Source organism: Pseudopipra pipra, chromosome 6, assembly GCF_036250125.1.
Source record: "Pseudopipra pipra isolate bDixPip1 chromosome 6, bDixPip1.hap1, whole genome shotgun sequence".
Classification (NCBI taxonomy): domain Eukaryota; kingdom Metazoa; phylum Chordata; class Aves; order Passeriformes; family Pipridae; genus Pseudopipra; species Pseudopipra pipra.
In genome coordinates, this window is record NC_087554.1 from 28,036,002 (window position 1) to 28,052,690 (window position 16,689).

The window sequence follows — 16,689 nt, forward strand, 5'->3', positions numbered from 1 at the left end:
AAATAAAGGGCATATTAGCACACTGTCCTGTAATTTAGTGACAGTATCACTGTCACATGAGTGAAACACTACTGTGCTTACATCTCAGAAGACAGCTCACTTAGCTTACTGTTCAGAACAGACCTCCTACTTTTCAGTATCTTCCCTACCTACTACTATCATCCCTACTGACTTTTTAGAGTTAATCTTTTGTATCCCTTACAATCCATTTCCAGATTAAATTCACTGCAGGGAAAAAGTTAAATATAATTAATTATATATTTACTAATGTACATGGGCTGTTTCTACAAATAGACTAATATCAGGATAAACAGGAGAAATATACAGCTGTAAGAAATAGTGTTAAGGAACATCAGACTAGAGATGATTGTAAGCTTTGATACCGAATCCCTTTCAAGAGACCCACATATATGGTACTGCAAGCATTGTAGGCATTTGTAGTAACTGGTAGTCTCCAGTTAAACTTCTTTTGTTAAAATTTTCACATGTGGCAGGCCCTCATCCTAGACGAAAGAAAAGTAACATATGAAGATTTTTTTTATATCTACCATGATGGTAGCAGCCTCTTGGGAAGAACCTAACTTAAACCTCACGCTGACTCAATATAGTTTCTATCAGGATAGGGAACAGGAGGCATAACAATTCTGTAAAACCTGAAATCAGAACCCTTTTGCTACAGACAAACCGTGGCTTTAACCATGGCAGCAGTAAAAACACAAACTCCCTGAACAGAGAAAACCTTTTCTCTCATTTCTTTGCAGGGCACATCTATTTGATAATGTGCCGTGTCTTAAAAATTAAATTGGACAAGTGTATGCATTCCTGATATTTTAAATGCTAAACCAGAGTGTTAACTAGCTGAGTTCAAAGGCAATCCTAACATACGTGACACCTTCAAGCTAACGCCACTGACAAATTTACAATTATAAAAGGACACTGTAACAAGATAGGAGCATCTTTGGGCTTTTGTTTGTTTATTTGTGGTTCTAAAAGGGATTGTTAAATGTGAAAACCAATGTAAATGTTCATTCTTTTGCTATCACAGACTAGTGAAACCTGCTAAAGTTTGTTCATAAAAAAAGGCAAAACTTACAACATTTACTATCAGGCTCATAAACCTGAAACATCCAATATGCTTTCTTTCTCTAAATGCCCCTCGAATATGTCAAGAAGCCTTACCTTATTCTTCCACAGGTCCCTGAATTCCAGTGAGATGCTTAAAAATCAGGGCAAATTTTTCAATGCAGATTAGTATACTATTTCACATTTCGGATACGAATATGAGTGTGATGGTTTGCATTTCCATAACATCTTGTGTGGGAAGATTTCAGAGCATTTTGTAACCAATAATATAACTAAAAATACTTTTTTTTAATGTTTCAACAAGGTACAAATTCAAGAGAAAAGAAAATATTTGTGCCAACTAATTCAAATTGCTCAATCTGAGAGACACAGATTATGCTCCCCTAACATACTGAATAACTGCAAAATCATTAGATTAAAATTAGCCCCCTTGTACATGTCTCATTAAGCACACTGAAAAAAGAAAACATGTTTGAATGACAGACAAAACTGGAATCCACCTTTGTTAAGGGCTGAATCATATTACAGGGTAGCCAGTTTAGAAGTATTCCGCATGGCTGCCTTGGCTAGAAGAGGTGTTCTCTATCTTCCTGTAGAACTAGAGCTGTGAAACCATAAATATCAAAATCTGAGGTCACTGATTTTGATGGTTTCTCAAGATACAGTTACACATTTAGCATTATGTGTACTTTAGCAGCCCTGGCCAGTACTTGCTGTACTTGCAGCACCTTTACTGCTGACCTCAAACAACACTCTAAACAGCCCTCTAATGAGCAGAGTTCAGAGACTAACCTGGCTGAAAAATTCAAAGAAAGAAAGAAAAAGATTATGTTTCAAGAGAATCTGCTGTACAATTTGACCATGTTATAGATGAAAAGGATGCTAATATCATTCTGGACATACTCTTCGGATTCTAGTCAAATAATTCTCTCTGGTTTTCAGTCAGCTGTAATGCTGCCACACTCTTTTCTTTATGCTGCAAGTTGAATAACTAAGGAGAGCTGAAGCAAAACACTCTGATTGCCTTCCATAATATATGTATGGCAAGAGAGGAGTTCTCTATCGAAAAATAAATATAGACCTACATCCTAAACCCTCTCTGCACTAGTGAGCAGAGAATATACAGAAATTTCAATACCTCCTCTATCTGACATCAAAGTAAAGGAAGATGGGTTAGAGTTCCTAAGTACTCATTCATTAAAAAGCTGGAAAGAAAATCACTTTGCTTGATTTTAGAAACAAATCTATAATTTCTTATTTTTAATACATGAAATTAAATTCAACAGCACAGATCGCTTACCTCTGTAATTCATTAGTTATGAATGCTGAACGAAATTGCAGACAGCAGGAAATACATGACAATAAATTCAGTACCAAACACTTATACAGAATGACATTAGAAATCTTTTTAATATTGAATAGGAGAAAAGCTTTGATTATTAACATGCATATTCATCTTTCATGCTGAGGAACTCCTAACTTGCTAGTACCTAACATTACTGCACTATCAAAAAGAGAAGGACTTGCAAAAGTTTTTGAGTTCTTCAGTGAGCCATAAAGTATACAAGGCTTTCAATGTTGGAATGAACTATACAATCACATGCTTGTAGTTTCCATAGCAAATGAAAAACTGGAAGTTAAATTCTAAACAGAGTTAGGACTTCCAAAATCACAGCTCATAAAAGAACACACCAGTTGTGGACTTACCCAGTAAAAAGAAAGAAGATGCTGAATGCTACATATGCTCACTCCACTAAATAGCAACACCAGTCACATGACAGAAAAGCACATCACTTTGCATCCCCTATTAATATTGCAGCTGTATTCATTTCTTGGGTACTAAGGAAGCCAGAGAAGACCCTCTGCGCCAACTTATTTTCTCTGAGCATTGTGCACAGTTTACTACGTTTGCTAATTATAGCTGCAATGGATTCTCATTGGAAAACTTAAATTGTAGATATACAGGCAAAAAAATGTCATTTGGCATCCTGGGATACAAACTAATCCCAAAAAATACTGAAGCTTAACTTTTAACGAGTTGATTTCTTCTAAGTCCTTTTTCCTACTCAACATGACAGTCACCATAAAGACTGTGGTATTTCGGTATCCCATCAAGTTCACAATAATGAACATTGGGGAGCTACTGTTCATGTGTTTCCATACATCGTGCACAGAACTATTTTCTTTATATTGAACTAAAAAGCAGTCAGGAGTTGCAGCAAAAAACCCCACTGCTTTTTGAGTTAAGAGACAAAATGCTGACATAAGTACACTAGCTACTTTGTTTGCCTTGTTATCACTCACCACTGATCCTATGGAATTTTGAAAGTAACTAATGTTGATGGATTACTTTTAATATCAATACTCCTGTGCATTCTTCACTGAAAAAAGAAAAAAAGTCTTTAATATAGAAATATTTATATTGAAAAATACATTGGAAACAAAAGGCAACACAAAATATAATTAAAATGAAATATTAATGGTAAAATGATGATGATATGTTAGTCTTATGCATTAATGCTATGTCATACTGTTTTACCCAACAATGCGAGCTCATGCTCCTTAGCAAATATCAGTATTTTTGTGACTAATACACAAATTGCGGTCAACTTTAATTATGATTCCAAGCCTCAATCTTTTTCATATAGAAATGAAACTGGAAATACAAAACTATGAAAACTCTTTCTCTAGTGACATTTTTTGTTATCTATGATCCCCGATAATTGCCATCTTTGTTTTATATACTGCAAGCAGTGGATCAATTCATTCTTTGTTCATTTCCAAAGTAACAATCCAACTATCTCCAGATCTTTTTTCTCACATTGAAATCATTTAGAGTAGTCCAAATTTCAGTGTGTGTTCCCAATTAAAAAAATCACCTGATACTGAGTACAGGAACACATTAAAAGAAAGACTTTAATCTTAGTTTTGAAAGAAGCAAAAATCTTATTTCCTAGATTTATAATCCTATCTTTTTTTCAGGAGAAGATCCCTCTGAGGAAGTGAATCTATCTTCCAGAACATCCAGAGATGCTTGGTGCTCCAGATCATAACCTGAATAACAGCTCTTTAAATATTGCTTTCTTCTAAGTGGCTCAATATATTTTCCTCACAGAGTATTCCTGACTCTATTCCTGAACAAGATTCACTGTTATTCCTCAACTTGATCTTTCAAAATATTTCTAGGATGTTGTGTATAGCAGTATGATTAGCATATGCCTACTATCAGGCTGTGCAGAGCAACAGAAAATGTTAAACTTTGCAGATGACTGCTACAATGCAGTCACTTTTATGAAGATGAGGCTTATTCACCTGCTCAAGTTGTGCTTTTGAGATGCGAATGACAGGGGGGAACTTGTTGCCACAAGGAATGACAGGAAGCTGCCTACGACCAGTTGAGCAGGAGGAAGAGGAGTGGCTCTCAGCTGATTGACTCCTTGGTAAACCAGCCTCTTTCAGAGGGTCCAAGTGGACGGAGAGATAGGCTATAGGGCTCATGGTGCGGAGGATGGGACTTGAAATTCTTGGAGTGGAGAAATGCAGCATATGACATGAGTTGAGCTGTGAGAACAACATGGCGGGGAAGAAAATAAGGTTGAAAATGTTTTAATAAGTCTTGTTTATGCTTGCCTAAATGCAATCTCTTAGACAACTGTATTCACACCTCCCTCAGAGGCTGAAAGCTGATAATTTAAGAGGTGTCCTAAGACTAATCTTCACATTTTCCACCAACCATTTTCAAAAATCCAGTATCAAAATCAAGAGTGAGCATCCTTTCTCTAGCTGGCTTCTTCATTCAGTCAGTCTTAGAATCATAGAATCCTTAGGTTGGCAAATAAAATCACAGATTCATTGAGTCCAACTGTTGCAACCATTATAAGGAGTCAGTAACAATCTAGGGCAAATTTAATAAACTAGCTCAGTCAGTTTCAAGGACACTGTGTACATTAGTTGATAGTTGACTGGTCCTTGCAAATGCTTAACACATCCACACAACAAGACATCTGTGTCTCTGAGATTACTATATCTTTAGCATATACGCCCATTGCAGGCTTTACAACTACAGCACAGCAGTGTACATTAAGAACTGGACCTGACAGGACTAATCAGAAAAGTTAATACTAAACGATTTTGATGAAACTTCCCAAATATGGGATCAAACTAGAAGGATACACTGGCCTCAAGAATCCAGGAACAATTGCTTGATCTTGAACTACATTATTCAAGCATTTAGATACAAGGAAAGAAAGAAGAATAGGAATTGTAAAGTCCAAGTGTTCCAAACAAATAATTTTAGACAAACTAGATTTTCAAATTGGTTGCTGATGACAACTCTGAAATCAACTGGTTTTTTGCAAGACCTTTTCCAGCACAGAATAAACATCTAATAGTGACACATCTAAATACCTGTAAATGAGAAAATACCTGTAAATGAGATTGCTATACACAGTCTGCAACTCTTTGTTCCCATTACATTTAGAGAAAACCTCGAAGAGTAGAGATACGGAAACTTTCTGCAAGCTTCATGAAGGTGACTTTTTGTTTCCTACCACAGTACTTGCAATTCTAACCTGCATTCTTTGGAAACCAAGAGCACCTATCAAGCATTTCTGTTCCTAAGGAAAAGGTATTTTCAATTGTGTCAACCCTAAAGGTTCAGTTCCCATAATGCATATCTGACTTGCAAGTGGGGAAAAAGAAAGTATTTCCAGTGTCTCATAAAAGCAGCAATTGAGGCTAGAAGGCATATGAAAATTAAACTACTTAGAACTCAGAAATAAATAGAAATTTAAGAACAAGCTTTTGATAAAATACAATAGTACCTCAAGATACAAAATTTCCATTTCAGTAATATTTCTAAATAATAAAAATAAATAGATTCACACCGTAAACACTCTTCTATAACACAGACACACGCGCACACACACACATATATATATATATGATTTTAGGTAGTCAAGTAAGTGTGACCAGAGCAAACTCTTGTTTAATTTAAACTGAAGATGAAAATGGAAATAGCTATTAGATGTTTAATTACTTCAAATCCATTATTATTTATTGACTGAAATATCTACTTAACAAATATATGCTGCAAAGTTTTGTGCATGCACTGTATGGAGTTCTTTGCAATTCAATACAAACACAGTAAATTAATGAAGCCATCATTCAACAACACAAAGTCCAACTCTATGCTCTTAGTACCAGATCAAGGAAAAGAAAACTAGAGCTGTATGATGCAAAGTGCTGCTCCAGTATAAATTCACCATTAGTCTAGATCAGTTCACATTCTTTTGACAAATTAACTTCATACCAGCAGATATTACAGCAAATCACATACTGTCTCTCCTGCAGCCAAAGTCAACACAAAGCCATTATCAAAGCATAAAGTCAGCACATATACCCTTAGCATGCTTTGAGTAGTTCAAGAGATACATGACTGTCTGCCCACAACTAAGCCAGACCAAACTGGTATTTGCTGATAGCACACAGAATCTGTATTGGAACTGGAAAACCATGACTAATAACATGAAAATTACTTCTCTTACCTGCAGGGGGTTTTTTCCATAACAGCACAGTTTGCTATAATTTTTTATGCCTGAAACTTTCTCAACCCTGAGCCAATAACTTACACATTTTTCTCTCTTATTTTTTGAGTTTGGGTTTCCTTTTTTAACTGCTACAACTTTACATTCTTAATAGAATGCTAATGCTGTGTAAAACAGGTAAGAAGTGATATTATCAACAGTTACTGGAAGTCCACGTACACACACTATTTCAGGAAGAACATTTAGCTACAAATGGAAGGACTAGAGACCAGCAATTTCTTTCCTTCAGGAGTAAATATAATTATGGGTGAGTATACAAAATGTTAGTTTCTCATACAGAAACATCCATGCTACTACTTACTACTTAAACAGTGAGCAATAAAGCCCTGAAAGAAACAAAGAAGAATCATCAAAGTAAAAAGGAAAAATTAAAAAAATACGATAGTAAAGCTACTTTATTCATTCACCACTGAAATAAATGCTTGCATACTTAACAAACCTATCAGAATAAGCTCAAAAACCGTAATTCCTCATGCTTTCTCCTAAGTGATAGTGAAGCAGGTCACTAGAAATCCTTATAGGAGGTATATTCATAAACATGAGGATCATGAATGCTGACATGTCCTAGAATTTTGAGCTGTTTGAAATGAGTGAACTATTTCAAAAATTATATTATTACACTACTATAATTTAAACATCTATTTTTAACCCCTTTTAGTAATACTTAAATCATTTGATTTATGGTTCTAAACTTAACATTCTTGGATCCAAGCCTGTTCTTAGTAACTCATGCAATATAATTAAATCAACAGAAAAATAAAATATGACCTTGCCTATTATTTTTATTGTTGGGAAACGGCTACTTAGAAAAAATTACTAAATAACAAGAACATCTGATGCACAAAAAAGGATCACATTTAAAGAACAGTTTCAGGTGGGTAAATATTCTGAAGAAGAAGGAAAAGGACTCTACCAAACAGCTCCCTAAGGACTCTTGAATAGAGAGAACTACTGTATGAAGAGGCATATATACGCTTTCTCCCAGTGAAGTGATCAGGACACTCACCTGTAAGAACAGCTAGGTTCCAGTACCTATCTCAAGGAATATTTACATATCCTTAATGAAGGGGAATACATCACAGTTGGAATAGATGCACTGCATAGACACACTCTGTTCCCAGTTTATAAATCAGCCAAATAACCTCTATTTTCTTTATTCCCAGTTCAGTTTATTTTTTCAACTCCACATGATTCACCTTCGAAACAGTAAGTTCCTTCCTGTCATTCATCCTGCCTTCACAACACTACTTGCCCTTCCAGGATAATATAAACCATATTAATTTCCCCCATTTTTGAGGTCATGACAAACATCCCTTACCTGCTTGCAAAGCTAAACTAAAATATAATCTCATCCCAAATTCTACTTCAACCAGTATTGCAATACATCTTGCACTTTAATTAACTTAGTTTACAACTGTTTCTGCTCCCACATTCTGAAGCTTCTTCCTTTCCAGATAAAGATAGTGTCCATTCTCTGCAGTGTAGTACATAATATTTTTACCACGTCTACTTTCAGTTTTAAGTAAAACAGCTATTTCCCCAAAAAGAGCCACGCTTTTTTAAAGTGGAATAGTGCAAGCTGTTTTTTTTAATGGCTTTCGAAATAAAAACACTTGATAATTAGTATTTTGTACAGGACCAAGTACTGCTCTTTTTTGTCTGTTTTTCTAAAACTGACATTAAAATAGAAGAACTGAGCGGCTGAAAACTGAAAAATTCAAATTAATTTTTCACTTTTAGAAGTTTCTAACCCATCAAAAACTCTTTCATACAACTAAGATTTCAATTTTAATCTTAGAAATCTTCTGTTTTTTAACACAGTTCTGTATTTTCAATCACACAAAATTAATCTCCTATAAACTACGTACTTCAAAATATGATATCTAAATATAGTCTTGCATGAAAGATATGATCTTGCATTTTCCATGAAATTTTACTGTGGAGCTGTAGTTAACTACATTGAGTAGCTCATTTTCCCTGTAAAGGATATTTCCACACCTTACAATAAATGAGTAGTTAGTGACAAGTTTCTTTTTCTAATGAGTTGGCTGTAACTTTCACAAAAAGTGGTGATAAGTGACTAAAAAGTATAGTGAGGTTTCTGGGCTCAAGGGAGCTTGAAAGACTTCACCTTCAGATCATAGATGGCACAGTATCTACTCAGAAAAGGGAAGAAATTAAACCAAGAGTTGATTTCCAATCACTTAATTAATCTCCCTTCCTCCTTAAGTAAAGACAAAGAAATCTTTGTTTAAAAACAATGACAAAGGAGAAAAAAGTAAATGTTCACAAACTGTGCAAATGAGAATGCTTTAGAAAAGATGGAGAAACAGAAAAAGAATAGTCAGTGAAAACTCGAGAGTAAAGTAGTAGTTGCAAAAGTATCTTACAAGTGAAAAACAGCAACACTTTATGAAAGGCAAAAAGTCATTTCAGAAGAAATAAGAAAAAACAAAGGGATTCCAAAAGCAAACACTACAGGAATGATAGTGAGAGGAAGTAACTGTTTCTTTCATTTCTATCACTTTGGCTTTTCCTGAAACATATGAAACACTGTAGCACAGTATTTTACATATTCATTGTAATTTTATGTTTATATATTGCAAATATAATAAATATATGTTTGCATGTTTCTCACTGATTAGGAATCACTGCATAAGGAGCTTCTTTAGTTAGACAGACAGACAGATGGACAGCTAGATAGAGACACAGGTAGATAGAGACACAGGTAGATAACTTCTTTTTAAACAAGGTCAGTTCTATGGATCATATCTGCAGAACTAATAGCCACTTCCACAGGTGAATGCAGACACTTGTATAACAGAACATGGAAGATCATTCCTCAAGAATCAAGTCCCATATCTGCTGAAACTAGGCATTTCTGTTACACTACTGTATTTTAGTCACTGCCTTTACTATTTCCTCAAATAATTCTGAATAAAGACAGGTTCAATAAAACAGTGATCATTTCTCTTACCGGAGTGAGTGCTCCTTCTGCTTGAGCTTCCATAGGACTTGTAGGGGTGGCCGCAAGAAGCTGTCCAGCAGCTCCAGACAGAAGTTCCAACTTATCTGTAAGCTGTTCAGAAGCAGCTGGATGACACTCCATGTCTAGAACAAACTCCACCCCTGAAGTTTGGTTCTTGCCATTGACATTGTTTCCTGCCCAACCACCCTGTCTGGATTGCTCTTCTCGAGGGGACTCCTCTAGAACTTGTAGTACCTCTGGCTCTTCATCTGAGGGACTTCCGGTCATTTTGTGCCCTAAAGCCTCATTTGTCTTGAAGTCTTGCAAGTCCCGTTCCTTATCTATTATCACCCATTCCTTAGAATCAACCTCCTGCCTGCAGGAGCTTAAGTTAACAGCTACAAATCCATTGCTCATAACACCATCAGCATGGTCTGGAGAAATAGCTGACCCAGGCTTTGAAGCATCTGGAAGATATTCTTCATCATAGTGCCAAACATGGTCCATGCGAGCAGTCGCAGGAGCAGGAAGGGGTGTTTTCTGAGAAAGAGGAGGAACAGCAGCAGCAGGAGTCTCTGTCGCAGCATTCAAGTCTTTCTGCATCTTCTCCAAACTTGAGAAAAGAAGTTAATATCTGAATTAGTTAAGAATTAATTAAATATTGTAAGTTACATTTGAGGTTTTTTGGTAGGAGAAAACTAGATTTATATAAAAATTTGTTGTCATATTTTAGAACAATCTACAATGGTTCCACAATTTGAGACAAGCAAGTCTGATGTCAAGTAAAAATGGACGGATGGTCTTAGAAATGCACACATATTATAACTTTCACCGTAACATATCATATTGTATTGTAAATATAATTACCAGAAGGGAGAATAGTGAATGGATAAAAACTCAGTGATGAGGCTACCACCAGATGGTCCACTGTACTTAAGTTACAAAGCAGAGACTCAAAGCAGAAGAAACAGATGTCTACAGCAGCACTTATTAGGTGCTTTCAAGAAGAATGTTATTTATTATTTTCACTGATTCCTTACTTATGCTTTGCATAATTTGCTTCATCAAACAAATTCAGATTCCTAACTCCGCTATGAAGTATTTAAAAGGAATCACTGTCATCATCTCAGCTCGCTTCTACTGTCCCCACTCAGCCTCTATCTTTCAGTCTGATTTCACTGTGTCCTTCTCCCATTATTCTTTCTACACAGAGGCCAACTGATTGAATCTGTTTTCATACATCTGTCTCTTCTCTGCCTTCAAATTCCATTTTAAGACCTCTGTCTTCTATCAAGTTTTTTTCTGTTGATGCAATACCTTTGAGTATAACTAAGCCTGCTGCATGGAGGAAAATTTCTAACTTTATTTATTAACTCCACTTTCTGCAAAACTTTCCTTCTCATGTCATATAACCTAATCTCATGTTACCTTTGTTGAGCACCTGATGTCATCATTCTTACTTAGGACGGGTTGTACTGACTGTAAAGAGTATGTCACTGAAGAAAAAGTTAATAAACACCAGAGTTACACCACTTGGCCTTGAAACACAAAATTCCCAAGTGTGGAAGTTTGACTTTAGCTGTATCCTACCACTGATCTTTTTTTTAAAGAGGCTGCCAAGTAATGAAATCCATTAATTGAGCACCTCCATTTCTTGTCTTCGCAGGGCAAAGGAAAGATAATAGTATCCTTACTATATATGCTTGAAGGATGTAAGCATAACAATAAAATAATTTCTTTACCAGGTCTCAAGAAACTTTTCAGTGTCTGGCTTTGATTCCAATGTCATACGCTTCTCCAGTTCAAAGCTGTGAATTGAACGTAACTTTCGCACCAGTGGAACATCTCTGTCTAACTGGGTGGTCTCTGAGCGAACACGAATTGGAGAACCGAGACTCGGCGCGTTAAGCATTCCATTCACTGGCCCATGGCTGTTTTCTTCCTCTGTGGCAGCCTGTGCAGACCATAAAGTAAAAATGTAAGTCACTAGGAGTAGTAAAACAGAGGAAGACAAGGTACTGTATGATGAATATCATCCAAGTTTTTAGTATGTGAAAAGCCGAGTTGTATTTGGAATGGTCCTTAAGTTCACAACATACTTAATGTAGTTTAGATATGCTCTTCAGCACACACCTACAACAGACAAAATACTAGTAATATACTAGTTCTGGGTAAGTCTGAAAATGGCAGTCTCAAAACCCAAGTAATTACACTTAAATTGACTCTGATATTTCACACCCATCTCTGAAATTTTCTTTAATAATAGTCTGAAACCTGGCACTTGGTAGCATCTTTGGTCTGCTTTACAGTCAAGTGCTTTTATTACAGAGAAGTTAGCTTCCAGGCTATCTTTTTGATCCTCTGGAGCATGTAACACTGTTATAAACTAAATCTACTAGGTATTTCTGTGACTTCAAAATAGGTTTTAGTCCAACCGCATTCCACCTTGTATACTAACTGAGCATGATTTAGAGCTGGAAAATCATGATCATCCTTAGTTCCTACAGGTATAGTTAATAGAAATTGCCTTTGTTTAAACCCTTCTCCCCCTTCAGTAAAAAAAACCCAAACAAATAAGTATATTTGAAAATAGGCACCATGCCTTGTTCTTTCCCACAGTGCATTTTTTTCTAGCAAACAAGAAGTGACAGCTTCAAAACTAGACATCTCTCCTAGATAAAGAACATTTCAGTACCAATACTTCACATTAAAAACATTTTTTTTATCAAGAAACAGGGCTATATTTGTTTGAGTATGAAATACTATGATTGTGAGTAAGGGAGACAGCAACTAATTCTCAGAGACCACTTTTGAAAATAAAGTGGCATTCTCTTCCAAAGATTAGCCCATGAACCTCTGGATCAGTAAAAAGGTATAATATCTTACAGAGACAAAACTACCAAGTTAGTTAAATGGATACTACCAACCACACTATTAATCTGTCAGTTGAAGAACATCAAACTCTTTTTAGTACATTTAGTATCTAGGTTCTGCACAAGCAAGATGCAGGAAATTTGCTTTGTTTTCATTCAGTGAGAAAGAATCAAGATTGTGTCTGAAGAACACGAACATGAGTAAACTACAAAGCATCTCAAATGATCAGCAAGCTATTTATCAGAGAGACCTGATAAAGTGACACAAGGTCCAAAAGTCTGTTTCAGTATATAAAATGTGTTAGCTCTACCATAAATCTGGCTAATCAGTAGCATTGCTGCATTATTAATTATATCTTATCTGCACTACGAGAAGAGGAAACTGTTCAAAGATGTTCTTCACATTGCAGATTTGAAAGTACCTTACAGATCCCTAGTTTTATTTTGTTTCTGTTTGCATCCATTTCTTCCCAAACATCTTTTTCCTGAGGACGTTGATGGCCAGGGGATCCAGGTAGTTTCTCTGGTGAGACACCAACTGGAATACCATTCTCTCCATCACTGAGTTGTTCATCAGGAAATACTTCATCTGTATTTTCCCGCAGCAAATCTCCTGGGATAGGAGTGGCATTGGCAATTCTACAAAAGCAGTTTAAAAAAAAAATCAGAAAGGCAAAATTTTTGATACCCTCACATGTTTACAGAAATTATTTTCTATTTAAAAAGCAAACAAACAAAAATTACAAGGAAAAGCGTGTTTATGTAGAAAACTAAATCTTGTAAATTATTTAATATAAAACCCCTTACATTCTGGCTTTCACAATTTATGTTTCTTTAATTTAGGCACATAACAAAAGATGTAAGTCAAAAAAACAATCACTTAAAAGGTGTTTTTTTGAAAGTTTTCGAAGCCACTTGAGAGAAAATTTGTTAGAGATCATGTCTGGGCTCAGCTTCACTCCTGACTCTTCTATACATATTCTTCTATTAAAAAAAATTAATGGCAACTTCCATCATAGAGTTTCCTTTACCCAAAAATTTGACAGAGGAACAAAACATACTGTGTGAGGAAGAAAAATTACTGAGTGAACTAAATGTGGTTTTAATCACTATTCTTATCAAAGTGCTATTTTGCTCCAATTACTGATAATCAAAACATAAGCATAACACTAGCATGACATTATATTTTAATCAAAGTTCTGTAATCCCATTGACTTGAGGCTGAATAGGGCTAAGGTGTAGCTCAACATCTGAAACTGAAGCAATGTTAGTCCTAAAAAGTGAAGGCACACGAGGTCAATTAAAAGTCATTCTTTTACAGTGCCAAAACTGTTAATTGCAGCCAAGACTAACAATAACTAGTGTGATGCTTAGTGTGATAGTGGGACTGATCCATGTGTAAAATCCCTGTCAGCCTCAGTGGGTTCAACAGTGCACACCATACACCCGTGTAATGCTAACAGTTAGATAGTATAGCCAGTTGGTGTCTTGATGGATATTTACTTTAACAATTTTTTTTTAATTACTTTGAAATAGTGAGAATTTAATACATGAAATTCTGGCGTTTTTCAGCCTCACTACACTGTCAAAACTCCCACCTTTGTGATTTTTAGCTAAAAGTTGATCTATTCAAGGCCTAGAACAGGCCTAGTCTTCCTCCCCACCCATGAACACCTCTTATATTCTTCAATACCCTGACTATAGGTATTATTAAACATCACATCTTATCCAACTTACTTTATTGCAGAATGTCTCAAATACCACATTAAATATTATTTTAAACACAATCAAAATCTATTTCCAAATTTCTTACAAAGATCCATTCATTTTTCAAAGTTATAAGGAAATGGTAGCTAGAATTTTATTCCAGAAAACAATGGGTTTATTTCCAGGCAGTTAAATTTCCAGGCAGTTAAACTCAGGACACATTATTTAGTTTCACAAAATATGATTTAGCAAAGGATGAATGAGCAAATTTATATGCAATTTCCTGGAGTATAATTTTTTTATTGCTATAATTTTAGGACTGCAGTGCTGATCTTTAAGTATAATATAAACTGGAACCCTAAAAAGGGAAATACTTCAAATGCTCCCAAACCTTCACTCCTCTACGTATTCAACATTCTGTAGAAAAAAAACCCTAAATTATGGAGACAATTTCCTTTTGGTAGGAATAACCTCTGTGGTTATTTAAGTGACCACAATGTGCATACATACCCAATTGCAGCCGGTGTAAGACGAGTGTGTAACTGAGGTGTGGTTGAAGTTGTTGTTGTTGTCAGAGAGCCATCCGTTCCACTCTTCTCCCAGTCAAATGGGTCACTTTCAATAACTCCAAATGTCTTCATGCTGTTGTCAAACACAGACATGAGAAGCTGAAATGAAAAAAAAAGTTAATGAGCTTCATTTTTGTCAAGAGAACAAGTAATTAAGAAATATCCTCCTGTAATACTGACAACAATTTTTTTTTTAAAAAAACTAGTTCTTTATGTTAACCACTTCTCATTTTTCAAGATTTCAAACTTACAATACACAAAATTTTATTTTATTTAAAAAAGAAGAAAAAAAATCCACCCACATCTGTCTTTTTATCAGGCATGAGGCAATGATACACCATAGACTTCCACAAAAAGAGAAATACACACACACAGAAGTGTGACTACATTGCTGCAGAATAGCATACAATGGCTCTCCAGCAGAGGAAAAGAATATATTTGATAGCATCAAGAAACCAAGGAAATGAATGAGATGTAGAGAAGGATTTGCTAATTCATACATTTCTGTCATTAAGAACCATGGATCATTTACTTCATCTAATACTGACATTCATCCCACAAAAATGTCTAAGTTTTCCATCCTCATTTTACACTATGAGAAAGCATTTAGAAAAATTTGTGACCATGACAGGAAAAGAAACTGCACCTACTTTCCTCTCTTCATGAAAAAAACTGTCTCATTCTAGTCACTGATGGGAAGGCTCTGTCCATATCATTCTCTTACTCTAACATTTCTAAAGTTATTTTTTTTCCTAAAAGCTAATACTCTAGCTTTCACCCTTTTTTCCAGTCTAGGATGTTGAAAATTTTTCTGCAGTATCCTTGGGCATATTCTTTAGCAACTTACTCTCAAGAATCTTCTGTGTGCCACTCATCCCAGTCCGTTCTGTAACGCTACTGAATTGCAGAAAGCCATAGTTCACACTGTCCCTTAGGTACCCTGTTTTATTCTCCTCTTCTTGTAAAACTTATCCAGTATCTCTGAAGTAATTTTTAAGGTTATTCTCCTTTAAATGTTTTAATCAAATTCTGCTATAATTCAAACTCAAATGCTTAACATCAGGAGGCTGAAGCAACGTGTGCGCTAATACCTGAATAAAATAAACATCTGACATTGCCAAACCACATATGGATTCTGGGCCTATGTCATCAACATTTTAGATGGTAAACTCTTCAAAGCAGGGATGCCAACCAGGGACATACATATGTTCTTGTTCAGTGCCTACCCATAAATACAAACGAGGAATGATACATATCAAAGGTAGGAACAGCATCTCTGCAAACACAAGTTAAGACACACTAGAGTTTAAAAGACTCTCAGTGCTCTGTATAAAACCCTTCTCTGGTCTAAAGCACATGAGCAAGATTGTGTTGTAAGGCTCAGGATGCAGCTACGCAACGGCAAATGTTCCATGACCAACCACAGAACTGTAAATTACTGGGCTGTCTTAATCATGGAAAAACTCTGTCCTGGTATCGTGTTAATCCCTGAGTGCATGTACTATGTTAGATATAAATAGAACACAGAAAAAGGTTTAGCAAAAATATGCCTGTGTATATGCTTTATCATTCAGGATACATAATGTAAATAAAATATATTTACCCAAGGTTTGTCCATACAACATCAAAATTCCTGCAATCAATAATTTTTACCACAGAAAAAAAAATCTGATGCATCTTTATAACTAGGCACACAAAACATTGAAATCTTTTTCCTTGATTGTAAACTACAGGACAATTTCCATGGAAATTTGTAATAGAAAAGAATAAAAAACCCAAGGTATTTATTTTTTCAGGATTGCTGAACATTTTCTGTATTTCTAATAAGGAGGGTTTTTTTACATTCAAGTTAGTGCACAAAGATTCTCTGTTTTGCAAATGTG

General features: G+C 35.4%; 1 protein-coding gene across 6 annotated transcripts in view; it reads right to left on the reverse strand.

The window, feature by feature from the left end:
- Positions 1-16,689, reverse strand: part of TTBK2 (tau tubulin kinase 2) — an 83,823-nt gene that overhangs the window by 15,273 nt on the left and 51,861 nt on the right. For 5 of the 6 annotated variants that reach the window (XM_064658160.1, XM_064658161.1, XM_064658159.1 and 2 more), the window contains 5 exons: positions 14,748-14,905; positions 12,953-13,169; positions 11,400-11,611; positions 9,667-10,270; positions 4,396-4,644 (listed from right to left, as the gene is read on the reverse strand). In XM_064658160.1, the coding sequence (XP_064514230.1) occupies positions 4,396-4,644; positions 9,667-10,270; positions 11,400-11,611; positions 12,953-13,169; positions 14,748-14,905 (1,440 nt within the window). The remainder of the gene's footprint in view (positions 1-4,395; positions 4,645-9,666; positions 10,271-11,399; positions 11,612-12,952; positions 13,170-14,747; positions 14,906-16,689) is intronic. The other variant, XM_064658163.1, reaches the window with a different exon arrangement.